Source organism: Lepeophtheirus salmonis, chromosome 2, assembly GCF_016086655.4.
Source record: "Lepeophtheirus salmonis chromosome 2, UVic_Lsal_1.4, whole genome shotgun sequence".
NCBI lineage: Eukaryota > Metazoa > Arthropoda > Copepoda > Siphonostomatoida > Caligidae > Lepeophtheirus > Lepeophtheirus salmonis.
In genome coordinates this window covers 22,007,715-22,023,866 of record NC_052132.2, presented here as the reverse complement: position 1 = coordinate 22,023,866, position 16,152 = coordinate 22,007,715, and the positions used below count along the sequence as shown (strand labels likewise).

General features: G+C 29.1%; 1 protein-coding gene across 3 annotated transcripts in view; it reads left to right on the top strand.

Moving 5' to 3' along the window:
• Nucleotides 1-7,497, top strand: part of LOC121132634 (uncharacterized) — a 225,924-nt gene extending 218,427 nt beyond the window's left edge. For all 3 annotated transcript variants that reach the window (XM_071886701.1, XM_071886699.1, XM_071886702.1), the window contains 4 exons: nt 5,616-5,800; nt 5,862-6,028; nt 6,085-6,278; nt 6,339-7,497. In XM_071886701.1, the coding sequence (XP_071742802.1) occupies nt 5,616-5,800; nt 5,862-6,028; nt 6,085-6,278; nt 6,339-6,638 (846 nt within the window). In that variant the 3' untranslated portion in view covers nt 6,639-7,497. The remainder of the gene's footprint in view (nt 1-5,615; nt 5,801-5,861; nt 6,029-6,084; nt 6,279-6,338) is intronic.
• Nucleotides 7,498-16,152: the final 8,655 nt, after the last annotated feature.

Genomic DNA, 16,152 nt, shown 5'->3' with positions numbered 1-16,152 from the left:
TGAGATGAACATATGGCCCCCAACAGGCCGGATCTTAATGTGATAGATTTTTTGCCTGGGCTACTTTGAATCTAAAAAAAAATCTAACATATCATCCAATCTAGGACTCTCAAATTTCCTCCATCTAGAGGACAATAACCAACATCCAACGAACTACCTCTTCAACCCCCTTTTGGTTCCGGTTCCAGACCGTTATTGATGCTAGAGCAGATACATTAAGTAAGCTTTTTTTTACCATTCATATCTACAATTCATGTCAATTTTTAAGTAAACTTGCCGAAAAATGTCGCCTCGGTGACAGTATTAAGATTTTTCAAAAATACCCAGATGTGCTCTTAGCACCCTGTACATATGTATCCAGCTGTATTAATTCAGTTGCTATATTCAGCAAAAAGTATTATATTTATTTGAATTTAAGTTGACAGATTAAAATATTATTGTCGAAACATAGCTCCAATTGCATGTTTCATGTATTAATAGTATAATTAATCATTCCTTTATGAGGAACTAAAGAAATATACATATATTGGTGCATAATGAATTATACCTTCTGTGCTATATGTTGTATTTAAAAAAAAAAAAAAATTATACAAAGTTTTGAAAAGAATATAGAGACTGATTTTTCATATTTTCCCTCCAACATTTAGAGAGAAAAAAAACAAATTTAAGGAACAGTCTAATATATTTGAACATTACATTTAATACATTTTGCACTTTCTTACCAAAAAAATAATCATTTATTTATGCTCCTGTCTAATTAATACTCGAAACAAATCAATATCCTACATTCATACGTAGGCATACGTAAATACATGCTTATTTTTTCTATATAAAAAAATGTATGTTTCTCTCTCTCTCTCAGCTTGAAAAATTTACTTAGTAAATACTTTTATTAAAAAAAATGCAGTTAAATACATAAAAGGATTTCTATTCTCACATAGCATTTAATTAAAATATTTCCCAACATTTAATTCATTAATATTTGACTGTGTGAATAATTAATTACTCTGTTCAAGTGCAAAAATCCACAACACTAAATATGATGAACTTTATAGAGTTTGATCCTCATTGTTTCAAATATGTCCTTATTTTTTCTCTATTGTGATCGTGGCTTTCAGAAAAAGCCCATAAAGTTTTGGTTATCTATGGCTATTTTTAAGATTCAAAAGTTTTTTAAGCGTTCAGTGTCGAATATATGGATAAGTTATGTTCATTTATACACATTTGTAAAATGAATAAAATAAAACTTGTGTTTAGAATAAAAGCTAAATAAACATAATAGTTAGAAATTAATTTTCTCTTTAGACCTATAAAATCTTATAGGTATAACAAATATTAAAAAAAACACCTCAACAGAATTAAGAAAACATTGTATCTAACATAAACAATTGTAAAATGATAGTTAAAAGGCCTCATTGTGAGACAAAATATTTTTTTAATAAAACTTCTTAGCCTGCAATGTTCTTACAATGTCGATTCATGGCGGGGTATCAAGTTTTGAACGAGCACAGATAGGGGGAGTGGGGGGAGGGGAATAAAAAATTGTACTTGTTTCTTCCGGACTTCATAAATATATGACCCCTTACATTATATTATATAAAAATATGTTTTTGACTCGGGATGAACTTGTCTTGTGATCAATTTTCTTTGTGATGAACTTGTCCTGGGATGAACTTGCCTTAGCATGAAAAAAGAGTAGTGAGCTTTCATGTAACTGTAAATATTAAATAATCAGTTTGAAATGTAAGACATCCTTTATAGAATTAATGAGGTACATAACTATATGCTAGTGACGATACGTGCCTATTAGCTTTCGTAAGATTCTTTAGCATATTATTTTTTTTCCTCCCAAAATATTGTTTTTATTATACTACAGATAACGTTATTTCATCGATTTTTGTATTACCTATACAATTTTTTCTTCCCAAAGCAGAATTTACCTTGTTATTCCAAATAAAAGTGTGAGCTCGTGGAGGGGTGCATTGTTAGTTAGAGAGTAATATTTAACACCTCAAGTGGATAAATATAAGTGTTGCATTGACCACTATCTTGTACAAATAATAATCAGACCTACCCTTTTGTACAAAGATTACAAACTTTATTCGTTTTTTAAACCTTGAATTCTTAGATTCCTTTGAATGTACGTTCATGGTGCACAAACTATCTTTGCCACAAAAAAGGGCTTTATTTTTTCTAATGCTATTTTCTTTGATAATAAATTTAAAAAAATTAAACCTGATTCTGAAAGTAGATGAATTATTTTAAGAAACAGAAGCACATCCAGTCTCTATACGAGAACGAAAGCGCGAGCAGGCCTTCACCACTTGGTCCCATGACAAATCCTGGAATTCCTTCTTGATCCGACTTATCCTTGTTGTCATCTTCTGTGATCTCCCGATGCAGATTCCAAGCAGGCTTCCGTGCCTTTTCCCAATATTTGGGACAACAAATTCGTCGATTGATTCCATTTTTTCCAACTGGTGCAGGTTTAAACAAGCTATCCAAAATAGAATAAAAAATCAGCTGCCTAAATGCCCGTATTTGCCCCATGAGAACCTGCCAAAAGTGGCAGTATATATAGCTTGTACAACGTTTATATATTTTGTATAACATGTATGAAGTTCGATTTAACTCTCAAAATATATTTTGTATCTATCTGACAAGTGAATCCTCTTTCATCTTTGTTGTAACTCTAAAAATAATTTTGAATTTCTTTTATAGTAGAAGATGGTAAAATAAAAAGGTGTATTCTTCATTTATTTAAATTTCGTTTTATCAAAACTTTTAATGTTAGGTTTGTTACAGAAGTAATATACATAGGTACCTATAACCCATTTAATGCCTCTTAACACATGAATTTCATTCGTTGTTCAGTATGATTTACAGTTTTGAGAGTATGGAAATATTTGGTTGGCTTTTTAAGTCGTTTATCATGTAACTTTTAGAGTAAATATTATGTAATAACAACTCCATATTAAGCATGTAAAAGTCGTAGGAGGTAAATATTTGAATCCCTCGACGATTTTTCCCATTCTAAATTGTAAAAATAATACTAAATGTTATACACTTTGAGAAAGTAAACATCAAAGAACATGTTTTTGCATGTTATGGTGAGCTAATATGTTGAAAAAGAGGCTTAAATAAAATCATCCATCAACAATTTGTTATATTTCTTCTTTTTTGAATGTTTCATAAATACCACAATCTATATGTTGGGCTTTTCAATCTAAAGCATCATTGGCAAACCTGAAACAAAAATGTGACTATTTTATAGAGTGTAGATAGGGTGGGGGATTGACTAGCCAAGAATTTCTAATTGAGGTGAAATTTTTATTAATTCATATTTAAGAACATATTTTGAAAGACTGTTTCTCGTTAGATAGAAAATTGGACACTTTTTGATGACAAAATAATAATAATGCTTAATAATAACCAGAATATGTTTTAGCTTTCATCATTTGGGTGGGGTTAGCCCCAAAAATTATCAAAAACCTAATATAATTACTTATATAAAAAGGTGTCTTTTATATCAATACTAGGAGTGGGTGCCGGCGTTGCAGGGTTGAATAGAATGAAATAGGAGCAAAGAATGAAAGTAGAACCTAAGAGACATAGAGAGGGATATAGACATATACAGAGGGAAATGAGAAAGGGGCTAGCGACACCATTGATAATAATCATAGTATTAGGACTTTTTATTTGGAAAACAAAATTGGATGACGTATTTTACAAATGTATTTTGAACAGAAAAAGATTGTATAAATAATTATTTTTTTTCTTTAACCAAAATATATCGAAGCTTTAAATCAACTCGGATTATATCTGTCTAAGATTACAAAATTTGACATTGAAACAGAGGCAGATAATTAGCCGCAAAAACTTCAAAATCGGGGTCTTGCTTTCTTTATTTTTTTTAAAGAATTGTTGATAAATTAGAGGTATGACCTATTCTTCACATTTAAAAAAAAAGCCCTTTTTAATAATTACTGGACCAACTGTTATTATTTCTCATCTGTTTTATGGATGGAAGACATTTTAAATCGTCATGCTCGAGGCCCAAGTCTGCTCCTTGATGGCCTTTTCGGACAATTCTGCGCGGAGGAGCGCTATTATCTCACTCCTCTTCTCGTATTGTGTGGTCATGCTAGCGACTAGGAAAGTTGTTGTTTTTTAAATTGCAAGCTAATTATGTGTTTTATAACATTGTGCATGATAGGAAAATTGTAAAAACATGAATTTTAACCTCTGAAAATTTGCGTAATAGAGATGAGTAGATAATAACGGTTGACCCTGTTTTACATTTCATTCGATACCTTGGATGTGGTATTTACGGGTGTTACTACAGAGTTTACAACATACTTCACGTTTTGTTTAAGACAATATGATAACTTTGCTTACATTTTCATTAAAGCAGTTTTTCTCAAACTTTTGACTGTGTGTAAATAATACCAACTTTTCATTGTATAAACCATTATGAACAAACTGAATATATAATAGTGGAAGGTTTATGTACCATTAAGGGGATATCATGTGCTATAGTTTGATAACCACTGCAGTAGAGTGATATATATCACTGAAAAATGTATGAACATATTAAATGTTAAACAATATTCCCTTCAAAAAGTACAAAGCTTATAGATCTGTGAATAAAAATTGGGAACAAAAACTACCGTATGGCTACACATTCCATTTTTACTAATAAATATGTGGCAGAGAAGAGGAAGTGTTAATTTTGTAGGTCGGTAATAGAAACATCAAGGCATTTATTCCATGATTGCCACAGAGTCTCCCATATTCCATCTATAAACTCCGGGTTACTACAAGAAATATATTGGTCTCCAAACTCCTTGGATGAGTGACTGGTAATCCCAGTCATAAAAACCGCTATAAACGCGAAGCCGTTTTGACTTAAGTACTTTATGCGGCTAGGTCTAGCAAAATTAATAAACCAATGGGTCTGGAGAAACTCATCAAGAAGTCAATTTTTGTCTTAGACACCTTCAAGATTTTACTATCACTGAGTTCGAATAGAGTAGAGCGACCACACTTCTCCCTGCATGGAGTATATTAGAGTAGAGGGGGAAAATAGCAACATCACTTCTTTGTAAACAAATATATATTCTAAAATAAAGGTTTGGCTAAGATATTTCTGACTTTTTGTAAATTATCAAATGAAATCCAAGTATATGTAGTTCTGGATGTGTATAGTTTCTATCATAAAACAGGTCTAATTATAAAGGAAAAAAAACTGAATATACAATAGCGAAAACTTAATATATTTGAAGCGTTAGTCCAGGTACAACTAGAGGGAGCTCATGTACTATAATTTGAGAACCACTGCATTAGAGTGTGGTATATCTCTGAAAAATGTATGAACATATTAAATGTCAAGAAATGCCTTCTTTAAAAAGTACAAAGATCTTTGAATCAAAATTGGAAACAAAAATGACTTTTACTAAACAAAAAATGTATAAACATGATATTTTTCCACTGAAAATCTATATTTAATTTTCTTTATTTAAATTTATGTTAGTTTTTGCTTAGAAAATTCACCAGGTTTGCCTCGAAAATTAAACTGAATTTGAATTATAGATTACGATTTATTATGTTTCTAGTACGATCTTCAAGAAAACGATGAGGTTGAGCTTCCTGAAATAGAAGGGAAGGGAGAAACTAATGAAACCATTATTGAAAGTGGAATCGAGTCCAGAGTAGCTCCAGACGTTGCTCAAGTGGCTGGAATCCGCAATAATCCCATCACATGCGCATTCACTTCGGGAAAGGAGAAACTCTTGAAAAAGTATGTTAACTATTTTTATGAATAAAAAAGTATTATGTCATAACAACATTCTTAATTGAAGCTCTCTGAAACGTAGAAATCGAAGTGGTAATCGATTTATGATATTAGATCCGCGTAGTTTAAAACATCATCATTCGGAATCAGTTCATTTAAGCGATGATAATGAACACGGAAAAAGCCATCATCGATCTTCCAATTCATCATTAGATCTAGAGTGGGAGCCAGAAGGTAAAAGTTTTGACCTGGATGTTCTTTTGTTTTTAAAACGATTTATCTTTTTTAAGCCTCAATGATACCTTTTGTCGAGAAAAGTAGCCGAAAAGGATCTCCAACTTCTTCAAAAAGGTTATTTACATCAACAGATAACCTATCTCATCAGGAAAACATTGAGAGCACTACATCCACCATTGCTCCAGAAACTAGAAACTCAGAGGTGTCTAGCCAAAGTTCAATCCCTTGTTTGGATTGGGATTGTCAGGTAATTTGTTTCTGTACCTATGTAATTAATCTATATGTTGTAATAATCCTTTATTCTCAGACTGATAATGAATTGATGACTCATGGATTGGAGAATCTAGAAATGGAACTTGAAACAGAGCAACTCATAACGGAAATCGAACAATTGACTAATCGAGCTCTTCAAGAAACCAATCAGTGGTCCTCTTCACTCCCATCTTCCCCATCAAATAATGGAACAAAGTTGTTTCATCATTACCAGCAAACACAAAGAAATCAAATTTTATCGAACGAAATGACTTCCATGAACAACGCAGGCCGGATTATCTACAAGGAAACGAACGGAAATAATAACGAACTCCTTTCAAATCCTGGGCATTAATATTTTACGTAATATTTTTTTTAAATATTGGTAATGGATGGCAATTAAATAACCTTTGATTGTCACAAATATCCCCTTTTTACAATAGTATTACTCGTATTCCAAGAACATTTTAACTATTTATACGTTTCTTCGTTTAATGTTGTAGTTTACTTTCAATAATTTCATTATTTAATGGTCCTGTTTTAAAACCTATTGAACATATCCTTTGATTGGTGCATTATCCTTACTTCCACCGTACTTAATTTCCAAACATATCAAATTCTATTATTATAAGTGGTATATATTCTCAAGATTATCGATCAATCCGTGCTATATTTATAAGTCTGTAGACTGTAAATGAAGACAATATTATATTATGTGTTTATAGCATAACCATTCGAAATTATCTTTTTTGAAAGGTTTTGTGATATTTATTTTCTTATTTATTGCGTTAAATGAATATAGTGACGTCTTTCGTCTATTCTTCATGTGAAATCCCTAAAAAAATAATCTGTTATAATATCCTAAGAAATGGATTTGTCTTTAATATCAAGGTCATCAAAATCCCTTCTTTTTTGTCAACATTTAATTCAAGAAAATATTATCATTCAATTAATTATTTTCTACTTCTACCTCTTGCTCCCCAAAAAAAGTAATAATGAAACATGATCTCATTTGTGACTGCTCTAACGATAATATGAATTCTATACAGATATTTACCACGAAATTCCAATTTGTGTCATTTTGTTACATGTTTCCAGTTATAATTTTTTTATTATATTGAAGCAATCCTCTATTAAATCAACTTTTTATTTATTTATTTTTTGATTGTTACCATATTCCAATACAACATTGAAATATATCCATTTCAAATAAATATTTGCAATAATTTATCAACTATTTATGTTATAAGCATGAGTAAGGCTTAACTCTAAATTCTTTAGTGAACTAGGATAGCATAAAGGCGGAAATTTATAAAAATGCTTACTATTACTTTAACTCTATATTTTATAGCCAAACCTTTTCCGTATGCTCCTGAAACATTCATTTGGATTATACTCAATTCTTTATATATATATAAGCCTTGTTTAGGATTTATTCATATATTTAGACATTTTTTATAGAGATTTTATTAATTTAATTAACTGTTATGCTTAAAAGTTGCTCCTTCGTTTTTTCGTTTTGATTTCTTGGATTTTTCTATTTTTCAATGTGAGAACTGACCACGACGTTACTTTTATTGTATCACACAACCTTTTTCCCAAAAAGAAACAGAAAAAAGGCCTTAAATCATGTAGTTCTTAACCAAATAAGTGAACTATACCAACTGCAATTTATCCCTCAGACACTTCCAGACTATTACTGACATAATATTTCTGAACAATTTTAAAATGAATTACATACATATATTTCGTAATATTAAAATCGTACAAAGTATTTTATTCGATACTATTTTTCTTTGTAATTTTTTATCAAATGTGTAGCAATACCTTTGTATTTGTGTATCATAAAATATTTAAATTATATTTACGACAAAGAATTAACAAAAATTGTTTGTTTTTTTCTTTTGGAAACGGAGCATGTCTATAGAATAACTTATTACTTCGTTTATTTATCATAAATAATAAATTTTAAAAAAGCAATGACGATTCAACTAAGACTAAGATCAATCGACGGCTGACAAAAAATATATATAACGTAGTGTCTTTTTGTGTTAACAAGGTAACGCTGTGTGAGGCGTATATTTGTAGTTACAAAATTTAAAAAAATTGTAGCTTATTTTATATAATGCAACCTCATCAAAAACTGATGGGTACTAATTTGATTTCAAAAAATTCCCATAAAGTAATGAATGTTTCATAGGACTTTTTATCACAAATAAAAATTTAATCTTTTTACTTTGAGATTAACATTTTTTTCTTATTGAAACCCAAACTTATGCTATTAAGGTAGTTTTAATATAAGGATTTATTTAGTCTCGATGTTTTATATTTACACTAGCATTTTAAATTCATATTTACGAGTGCAAAATGGATGGAATAGTTAAGTAATATGATTAAAAGAAATTAAATGACGTAGTTATTTTAAAAGCTTACAAGTTTATTATTTAATTAAATACGTTATATTTTTGAGGTTTCTGTTGACCCTTTTCACTAACCACGTTATATAAAGGATGTTTCAAACAAATTTATAATTTATTTTTGTCATAAACCTTATTTTCCATATAAATATTTTACAGTTATTTTTATATTGAGCACATAGGCCACTTTTGTTAGTAAATGAGGAATTGTTATCAGAAACTAAGACCAAAATCGGATTTTAACATATTTGTTATGTGTCCGATTTTTGTATATAAATATAATGATTAATTAATTGTACATATAAACCCTTTTTGTAAATGAAGAAAATCAATTATACAACTATTAAAAAGGACACAATTCTTTGGAAAATGGAATCTTTAAAACAGAAGAAATTTTTTGATGTTATTCACATTCAAAAAACGTGAATAATAAAAAGTGATTGAGTTTTTCATGTAAATATCAATTGATATTCAAAAAATTTGGATTATGAATACAATTTTAATCAAATCAGCATTAAATTTTAATTTAAAACCTGAAACTACGAACATAATCCGTTCAGAGAAGAAGCTGTATATAAAACCAGACTTAGAGCTCTAAAATAAAATAAACTTATGATCATTTATAAATGTGAATTATCCACATATGAAGCCACAAGCCGATTTTTATAGATGTATTATGCCCTCAAATCAGATGAGTTAACTATATTTGGTTTTTAAAAAGCCAAACTAAATTTTGCTTATTTTTAATACAAAAAATTCCCTTTTGACTATTGACTATTGGCTATGAAAGAAAATATTTGTTTAATCTTTCAGCCCTACTATTTCTTTTAACAAAAATATTAATTCATCGTACAATGGCATCTTTATTGTACCTCTCTACCTCTTCTTAAAAAATATGAAGCCCCAAAACCTATTTGTATTTGACAAATTATTGAAAATTGTGGAAATATTCTTCTTTTTAAAGCTTAGAAATGATATAATTTTAGTGCATCAATGTGCATTTTAAGTGTGGCATTAGGGCTATTTGCCTAGACCGCACTTGATTTAAAAAATAGGGATCTGCATAAAGTTGATTAATAAGTGCTTATTCTAAAATTAAAATAATCGTTAAAAATGGGCCCTACATTTAATTTAGAAATTATGAAGATAACGAGGATTCCAAAAAAAATAATTCTAGAAACAAATATCGAAAATAAATAAAAATTTAAAAAAGAGACTGTCACATTTATCATTAGAATTTTTCTTTGAACTAACAGGGCAGAACATTTTAAAACTTATTATAGTGTAATTTTTACTTCAATGGACAACGCTATAGGGGATAATATTCTCATGAACTCAATGTGTGTAGGTTCGTGCCCTGCTCGTTCCTATAGAAGGAATTAATTGTTATACTATAACGTTTACTTATAATTTACTTACTTCAATTGTGAACGGAAACCGAAATTAACTGGCGTTCATCGGAACACACTTTCAATGAACGGAAAACTATTCTATTTTTTTAAAGTGATCTCTTAAAATGGGATTTTAGCCCTCCGCTCCTCCAATTGTTGCGGTATTTATGAGGGTGGTCCGAAAAGTTTCCGATCTAACAAAGATACAAGACATTCTTTCTGACCCAACGATGCTCAAATCTCTGTAACACATCCAAACAGTACTCAGAGTTTTTTTCTGGAAAATAATTATTCTCTTCATTTGTCAAAAATCTTCAGAGTCTATTGGTTGGAAAGTTTTTTTAATTCGGGTTATAATGGTTTCATCTACAGCAATTAATCGTCAACAAAACTCAGATTTATTGTGCTTAAACTGCGCCATCAGGACTTACTCGATTTTGTCAATTTTCACAAAATTAATCCCATCAACTCACTCAAACAACTGGTACATAACATTTGCACGTTCAAAATGGCTTAAACTTTGGTGAGTAACTGTCAAAAGATCCCAGATAGATGTGACAAGCTTTTATTTGCAAGTGCTGCTATCTTCACGTTGAGGTTGGAAACTTTTATACTAACCTCGTACTCTTAAATTGAAATACTTACACGAATAGTGCTTCCACTCAATAAAAAGAATTAGTTTCATTTGAGCCATGGAAAAAAAAAGCTAGACACATTTTTTTCTCTCCCTGAAAATTTCATTATTTCAAATTCTGACAAAAGCAAAAGCATTGCAAAACTTAATTTTTGGTTTAGTCTAAATGCGGGTTATCACACCTATTATTCGTGTATCAGGGCTTCTAAGGAGGGCCCTCCAATATTTGGTCTTACAGTATCGTCTTGGTTTCTTGGGTTTTTGCTTAGAATATGTATTGAATTTGGGTTTTTCGTATAAATTAAGCTAATAAAGAACAATTATTATGTTATTTTATTACAAATATTTTACATTAGGTTATTTGATTCAAGCGTATATAGTGGATATAGTCTTCTGCTTTATATTGTATACACATTGGAAAAAATTTCAAACGTGTATAACTCAAAACGTTATGAACACGCTTTAACATTCAATTAAACATTTTCAAACTATGATGATGCTATGGCCTCATTGCCTCTAACCGTTTCAGAAATTTATTGTTTCAACTACTGTTAGTATAAAACATTTTGGGTGTTGCACAATCGATTCATATAATATATAATATGAAATTTATCATCAACTGTATAAATACTTGATATAAATGTTAAAAGATTGACACAATTGAAGTAGTCTTTGTCACATACTTTTTCTTCTTTTTTTCAAGCCTTTTCTAACATGTTTTGTGGCAATAGGGTGTGAGATGTAAACAACGTGATTCAAAATAATCCAAGATATGGCGTGTCATACTCGGGCCATAGAAAACGGAATACATATATCATAAATATAATATATTCATCAAGAAAGTACTATTTAATTAATCATTGTTTTACAGTAGAATTGTAATAAATTTTATTTTATATTCCATTTTTTTAAAGTTGTTCCTAGGTATAAGAAAACATGCTTTACAACATTTCAGTACCATAGAATAAATATTTGCATAGTTCCAGAAGTATGAACATTCATATTGATATTTTTTTTAAATATGATTTTTAAGCGTAAAAATTCAAATACTGATTTTGAATATCTTGTCTATTAAGCAGATGTTTCGAAAAGTGGAATAAATCTTTAGTTAAGAAAAATTGTTTTAACAATTTTATGATACAGAAAATAGATATATCATTAATATTCTTAACGATAAAATGCACCGCATCATTGTTTATTTCGATGCAAATAACAATTTAAAGTAAAAATTAATAAGCTGTATCCTTGAAGAATTTCTAAGATATGGAGATTTTTCTAAATGGAGCTTTATTGAATTAAAGCTCAAACTTTCAGCTATCAAATGAGATATTTTTACATATTCTTGATTTTTTTTTTTTTTTTTTTTTTTTTTTGAGCTATGAGCCTATGAAAAAAAACTGTTTTAAATTTTAAATAAAGATAACTCAAGTTTAAAAAAATAATAAATACTTTTTAAAATTGTTATGGAATCATTCATCATTAGGCTTTGAAATATATTAATATCATTTATCCATATACTCAAGAACAAGCTGTTAAAAAAGCTTTTTCTAAAAAATAGCCAGAAAGCTATCAAAAATCTTTATAGCCTTTTTCTGAAAGCTCTAAGGATCAAAAACTAATAGCATATTAAATATCAGGGGATCAAATTCTACTTTTTCAATTTGGTGATATTTTTGCTGTTGAGCAGCATGATTAATTACTGCCTTTGTAAAAGCCATTCACCGTAGTTTTTCTTTCTTTCAATTATATGAACAAGGCCCAAGTACAACACGTCATCTAGCGGTATAATTTTTTCCTTAGTTTTCTCGCATCCCATTGGCGAAAACAAAAGAATAATTTTGTCGGGTAGAGACTTACTGTATCAATCAAAATCTAAAAAAAAAATGACAGCGAGTCTGGTAGTGTTTATATATATAGCAGGTAAGGCGAGTTGTCAAAAATAATAATATGTATGTCTTAACGAATTACTTTGCAGATACCTGATTATCTGATATAATTTAAATTAACAGATACAGATTAGTTGAGGTGTAGAATAATTTAATTTTTTGAGTCATTGATAATTAATTTCTTTGATTTGAATTGAGCTCTTAAAATAGCAAAATCAGATTTGAACTCTTTAAAATATTCGCCAACTTTACATCTTTGAAAACAAGAATATACGCTGAGCTTCAATTAATATATTGAATTGGTATTAAAATTTTTATATGTTGGTGTTATTAAGAAAATGATTCAATTGTTTGATAGACATGAATTATTTAGCAATCAATTTAGATTTTTTTTCCTTCGCTTTTAGGAGGAAAGGCTGAGAGATAAAATAAAAATTGTAGATAAATTTTAGAAATTGACTATTTTAATATGTATTTCAACTTATATTTACTTTTAAAATTCATTGTAAGTAATTTTCTGTTATAGAATTATCATGAGTTTAGCCCTAAAGCTCAAATAACGTTAGCTTAGAATCTAATATTAAAAATATTTGGGGAATTCCACGTCCACTATTCTGCCATCATCATCACCGATTTCGATAATTTTGATTAGGATGTCTATCCCACCAAAGAAATATCATGTGTAAAATTTTAGACCTGCGGAGGTACGAGGGCCGTTTAGAAGTCCCTCAAAATTTAGCAACTTTCGAAAGACATTCGAACTTTTTTTGCAATAATGTTTCCAGTGTATTTTTTGCACAAATACCTTATTTTATGAGATATTAGTTGAAGTTCTTACCCTTGAAAGCATTTTAATGCAAAAAAAAACAACACGAAATAGGTATATTCTAAATGGATTTATGGATTACTCAAGCTCAAAGGTCTTTCGAACAGTGGCAAACTTTGAGGGAATCCCAAAGGGGGAATTTACAAGTCTAAAATTTGACACATGTTGTTTCTTTGAGGGAGTCATTGAATAAAAATTATCAAAATTGGTTATGTCCATGTTAAAAAAATTCTAAAAAAATGTGGAAACTTGACATGGAATGCCCCATTTATAGAAACAGTTGAATATTAATATACGCAGGGAGTTTTGACCTAAAATAAATGTCAACTACTTAATTTCTGTTTATATATGTATATCATTAAAAATTAATTTTCCAAAATAATAGATGGAGTCTTGAAGAAGATAACAACATCATTCTCGGCTCCCCCAATTATAATATCTTTCATTAGTTAATGACAACAAGTAATTGTATCCTATTTTTTAATTCAATTATCATTCTTTATACATGAAATATCCTTTTATGTAATGAAAAAAGTAATCGAAAATATTTTCCTTGCAATTACCTGGAATTAAATGGGACTTTGTAGAACCATATATTATGTGTTAGGAAATATATCATTATGTAAGTATATAATTTTGAATCATTGGAAAGTTAATATCAAAATCTTATACGTTAGAGTCATTTATATATTTGATATTGTGCATTACACTTATGCAAGATACATTATTGATGGTTTTGTCCGTTATCATACACTATTTGTTTAAATATATACACTATGGCGTTAATTTTATTGTGCACACAACCTTCCTCCCCAAAAAAAACAGAAAAAAGGCCCAAAATTATATATTAGTTACTCAAATAAGTCAATCACATCAACTACTAGCTATTTATCTCTATAAGTACTCCCAGACTGTCATTGCCATATTATTTGTCTACAATTTCGAAAATGAATAAAATATATGTATATTAGTAACTATTCCATAATATATTTTTTTTATTCCATACTGTATTATAAGAATACTTAGTTATATTATAGTAAAAGCGTAGCTACATATAATATGTACATATTTCTATATGAGAGCCAATTTTTTTTTAATCAAAAATAATAAAATAGCCGATATATATATATACAACGAGGGATCAACAAGAAATTGTATTCATGTCCTTTTGGAAACGGAGCATAAGCATAGAACAATTTATTACTTCGTATAGTTATACAAAATAATAGATTATGAAATAGCCATGACGTATTCAGTGACGGTATTTTTGTGTTAGCAATATAACACCGTGGGAAATAGGTACATTAGGGTTCTAATTAATTTCATTCCCAGAAAATTTATTCACAGTAAATTCAGCCCCAGACATATCATTTCCACTTAAAATATGAACATTTAGTGACGTCAAACGGTTTCCACCCAGAGCTTAACTTAAAGCAAGTGAGATCTTAGCACGGCATTACCTCGTTAAGACAAAAATACCCTATGTATTTTGTTGTCAGCTGTCAATACCCTCCTCTGACTTGATACGTAATGGCTATTTTATAATTAATTCTTTTTAATAAATAAACGAAGTAATATGTTATAGTATACTTATGCTTCGTTTCCATCCAGAAGAACCGAAATACAATTTCTTTTTTATCCTTCGTCATATATATTATAAAGGTATATATTGGCCATTTTATTATTGCTATAAAGAAATTTTGGCTAACATATACACGTAGAAAATTATAGCTACGTTTTAAATAAAATATTACGAAGCAATATTATGATATCCCATCGAACAAAATACTATGTAGGATTTTAATATTACCCAATATAGATATGTAATTCATTTTAAAAATTCTGAAGAAATAATACGGCAGTGGTAGTCTGGGAGTACCTAAGATATAAATATTCATTGGTATGATTGACTTATCTTGCTAACTACCTGTTGGTTTCTTTATGGGTAAAAGGTTGCGTTATAAAATAAGGATAACTATGAAAAGAAGAAAGGAAGAGAAAAGGGAATGACCAAAGTGAAAAGGGGTATAAGTATAGTTGATAATATTGTAGAGAAAAACGCGTGCAAGGAGGAGGGGGGAAAGACATATGGTATCATTGTTTAAAATACTGATGTGATTATCATCTGCCTGCTTTATTATGATTTTTGAGGGTATAACGAATGTATTTATTAGCAAAATGTTTAATGAAGATATACTACGTATAATTGACCTCGACGTTTTTTATCCGTTACAGTAGATTTGAAAACGTCACACTCCATGAAATTGTAATTCATTATCAACCTTATTCTCAGTATAATACCTAATGAAACGACAAAGTAGAGTATTTGAAATATATTTGAAGCTCAAAGTTTAAAAAAGAAGGCTTTAATTAAATATAATCTACATACTAAAAAATAAACCATTAAACATTTAAGTTAAATATACAAAATTAAACAATTAAAATCATATAACTATTAATAATAATAAATTATAAATACAGAATATTGAAATAATAGATTGATCCAGATAAATTTTTCTTATTCTAACATCGGAATTCAGTTAAATATGTCATAACTTTAGGTTGCAATACACAAGCGAGACGTGGAGTTTAATCAAAAGATAATCAGCCCTCTTCTTCATGTGGAAGTTGCTATATACAATTGTGCACAGGATAGATATATCTCTACCGATGAGATCTAACTAATTATTAATGATAAAGTAAATGTCAAAATCA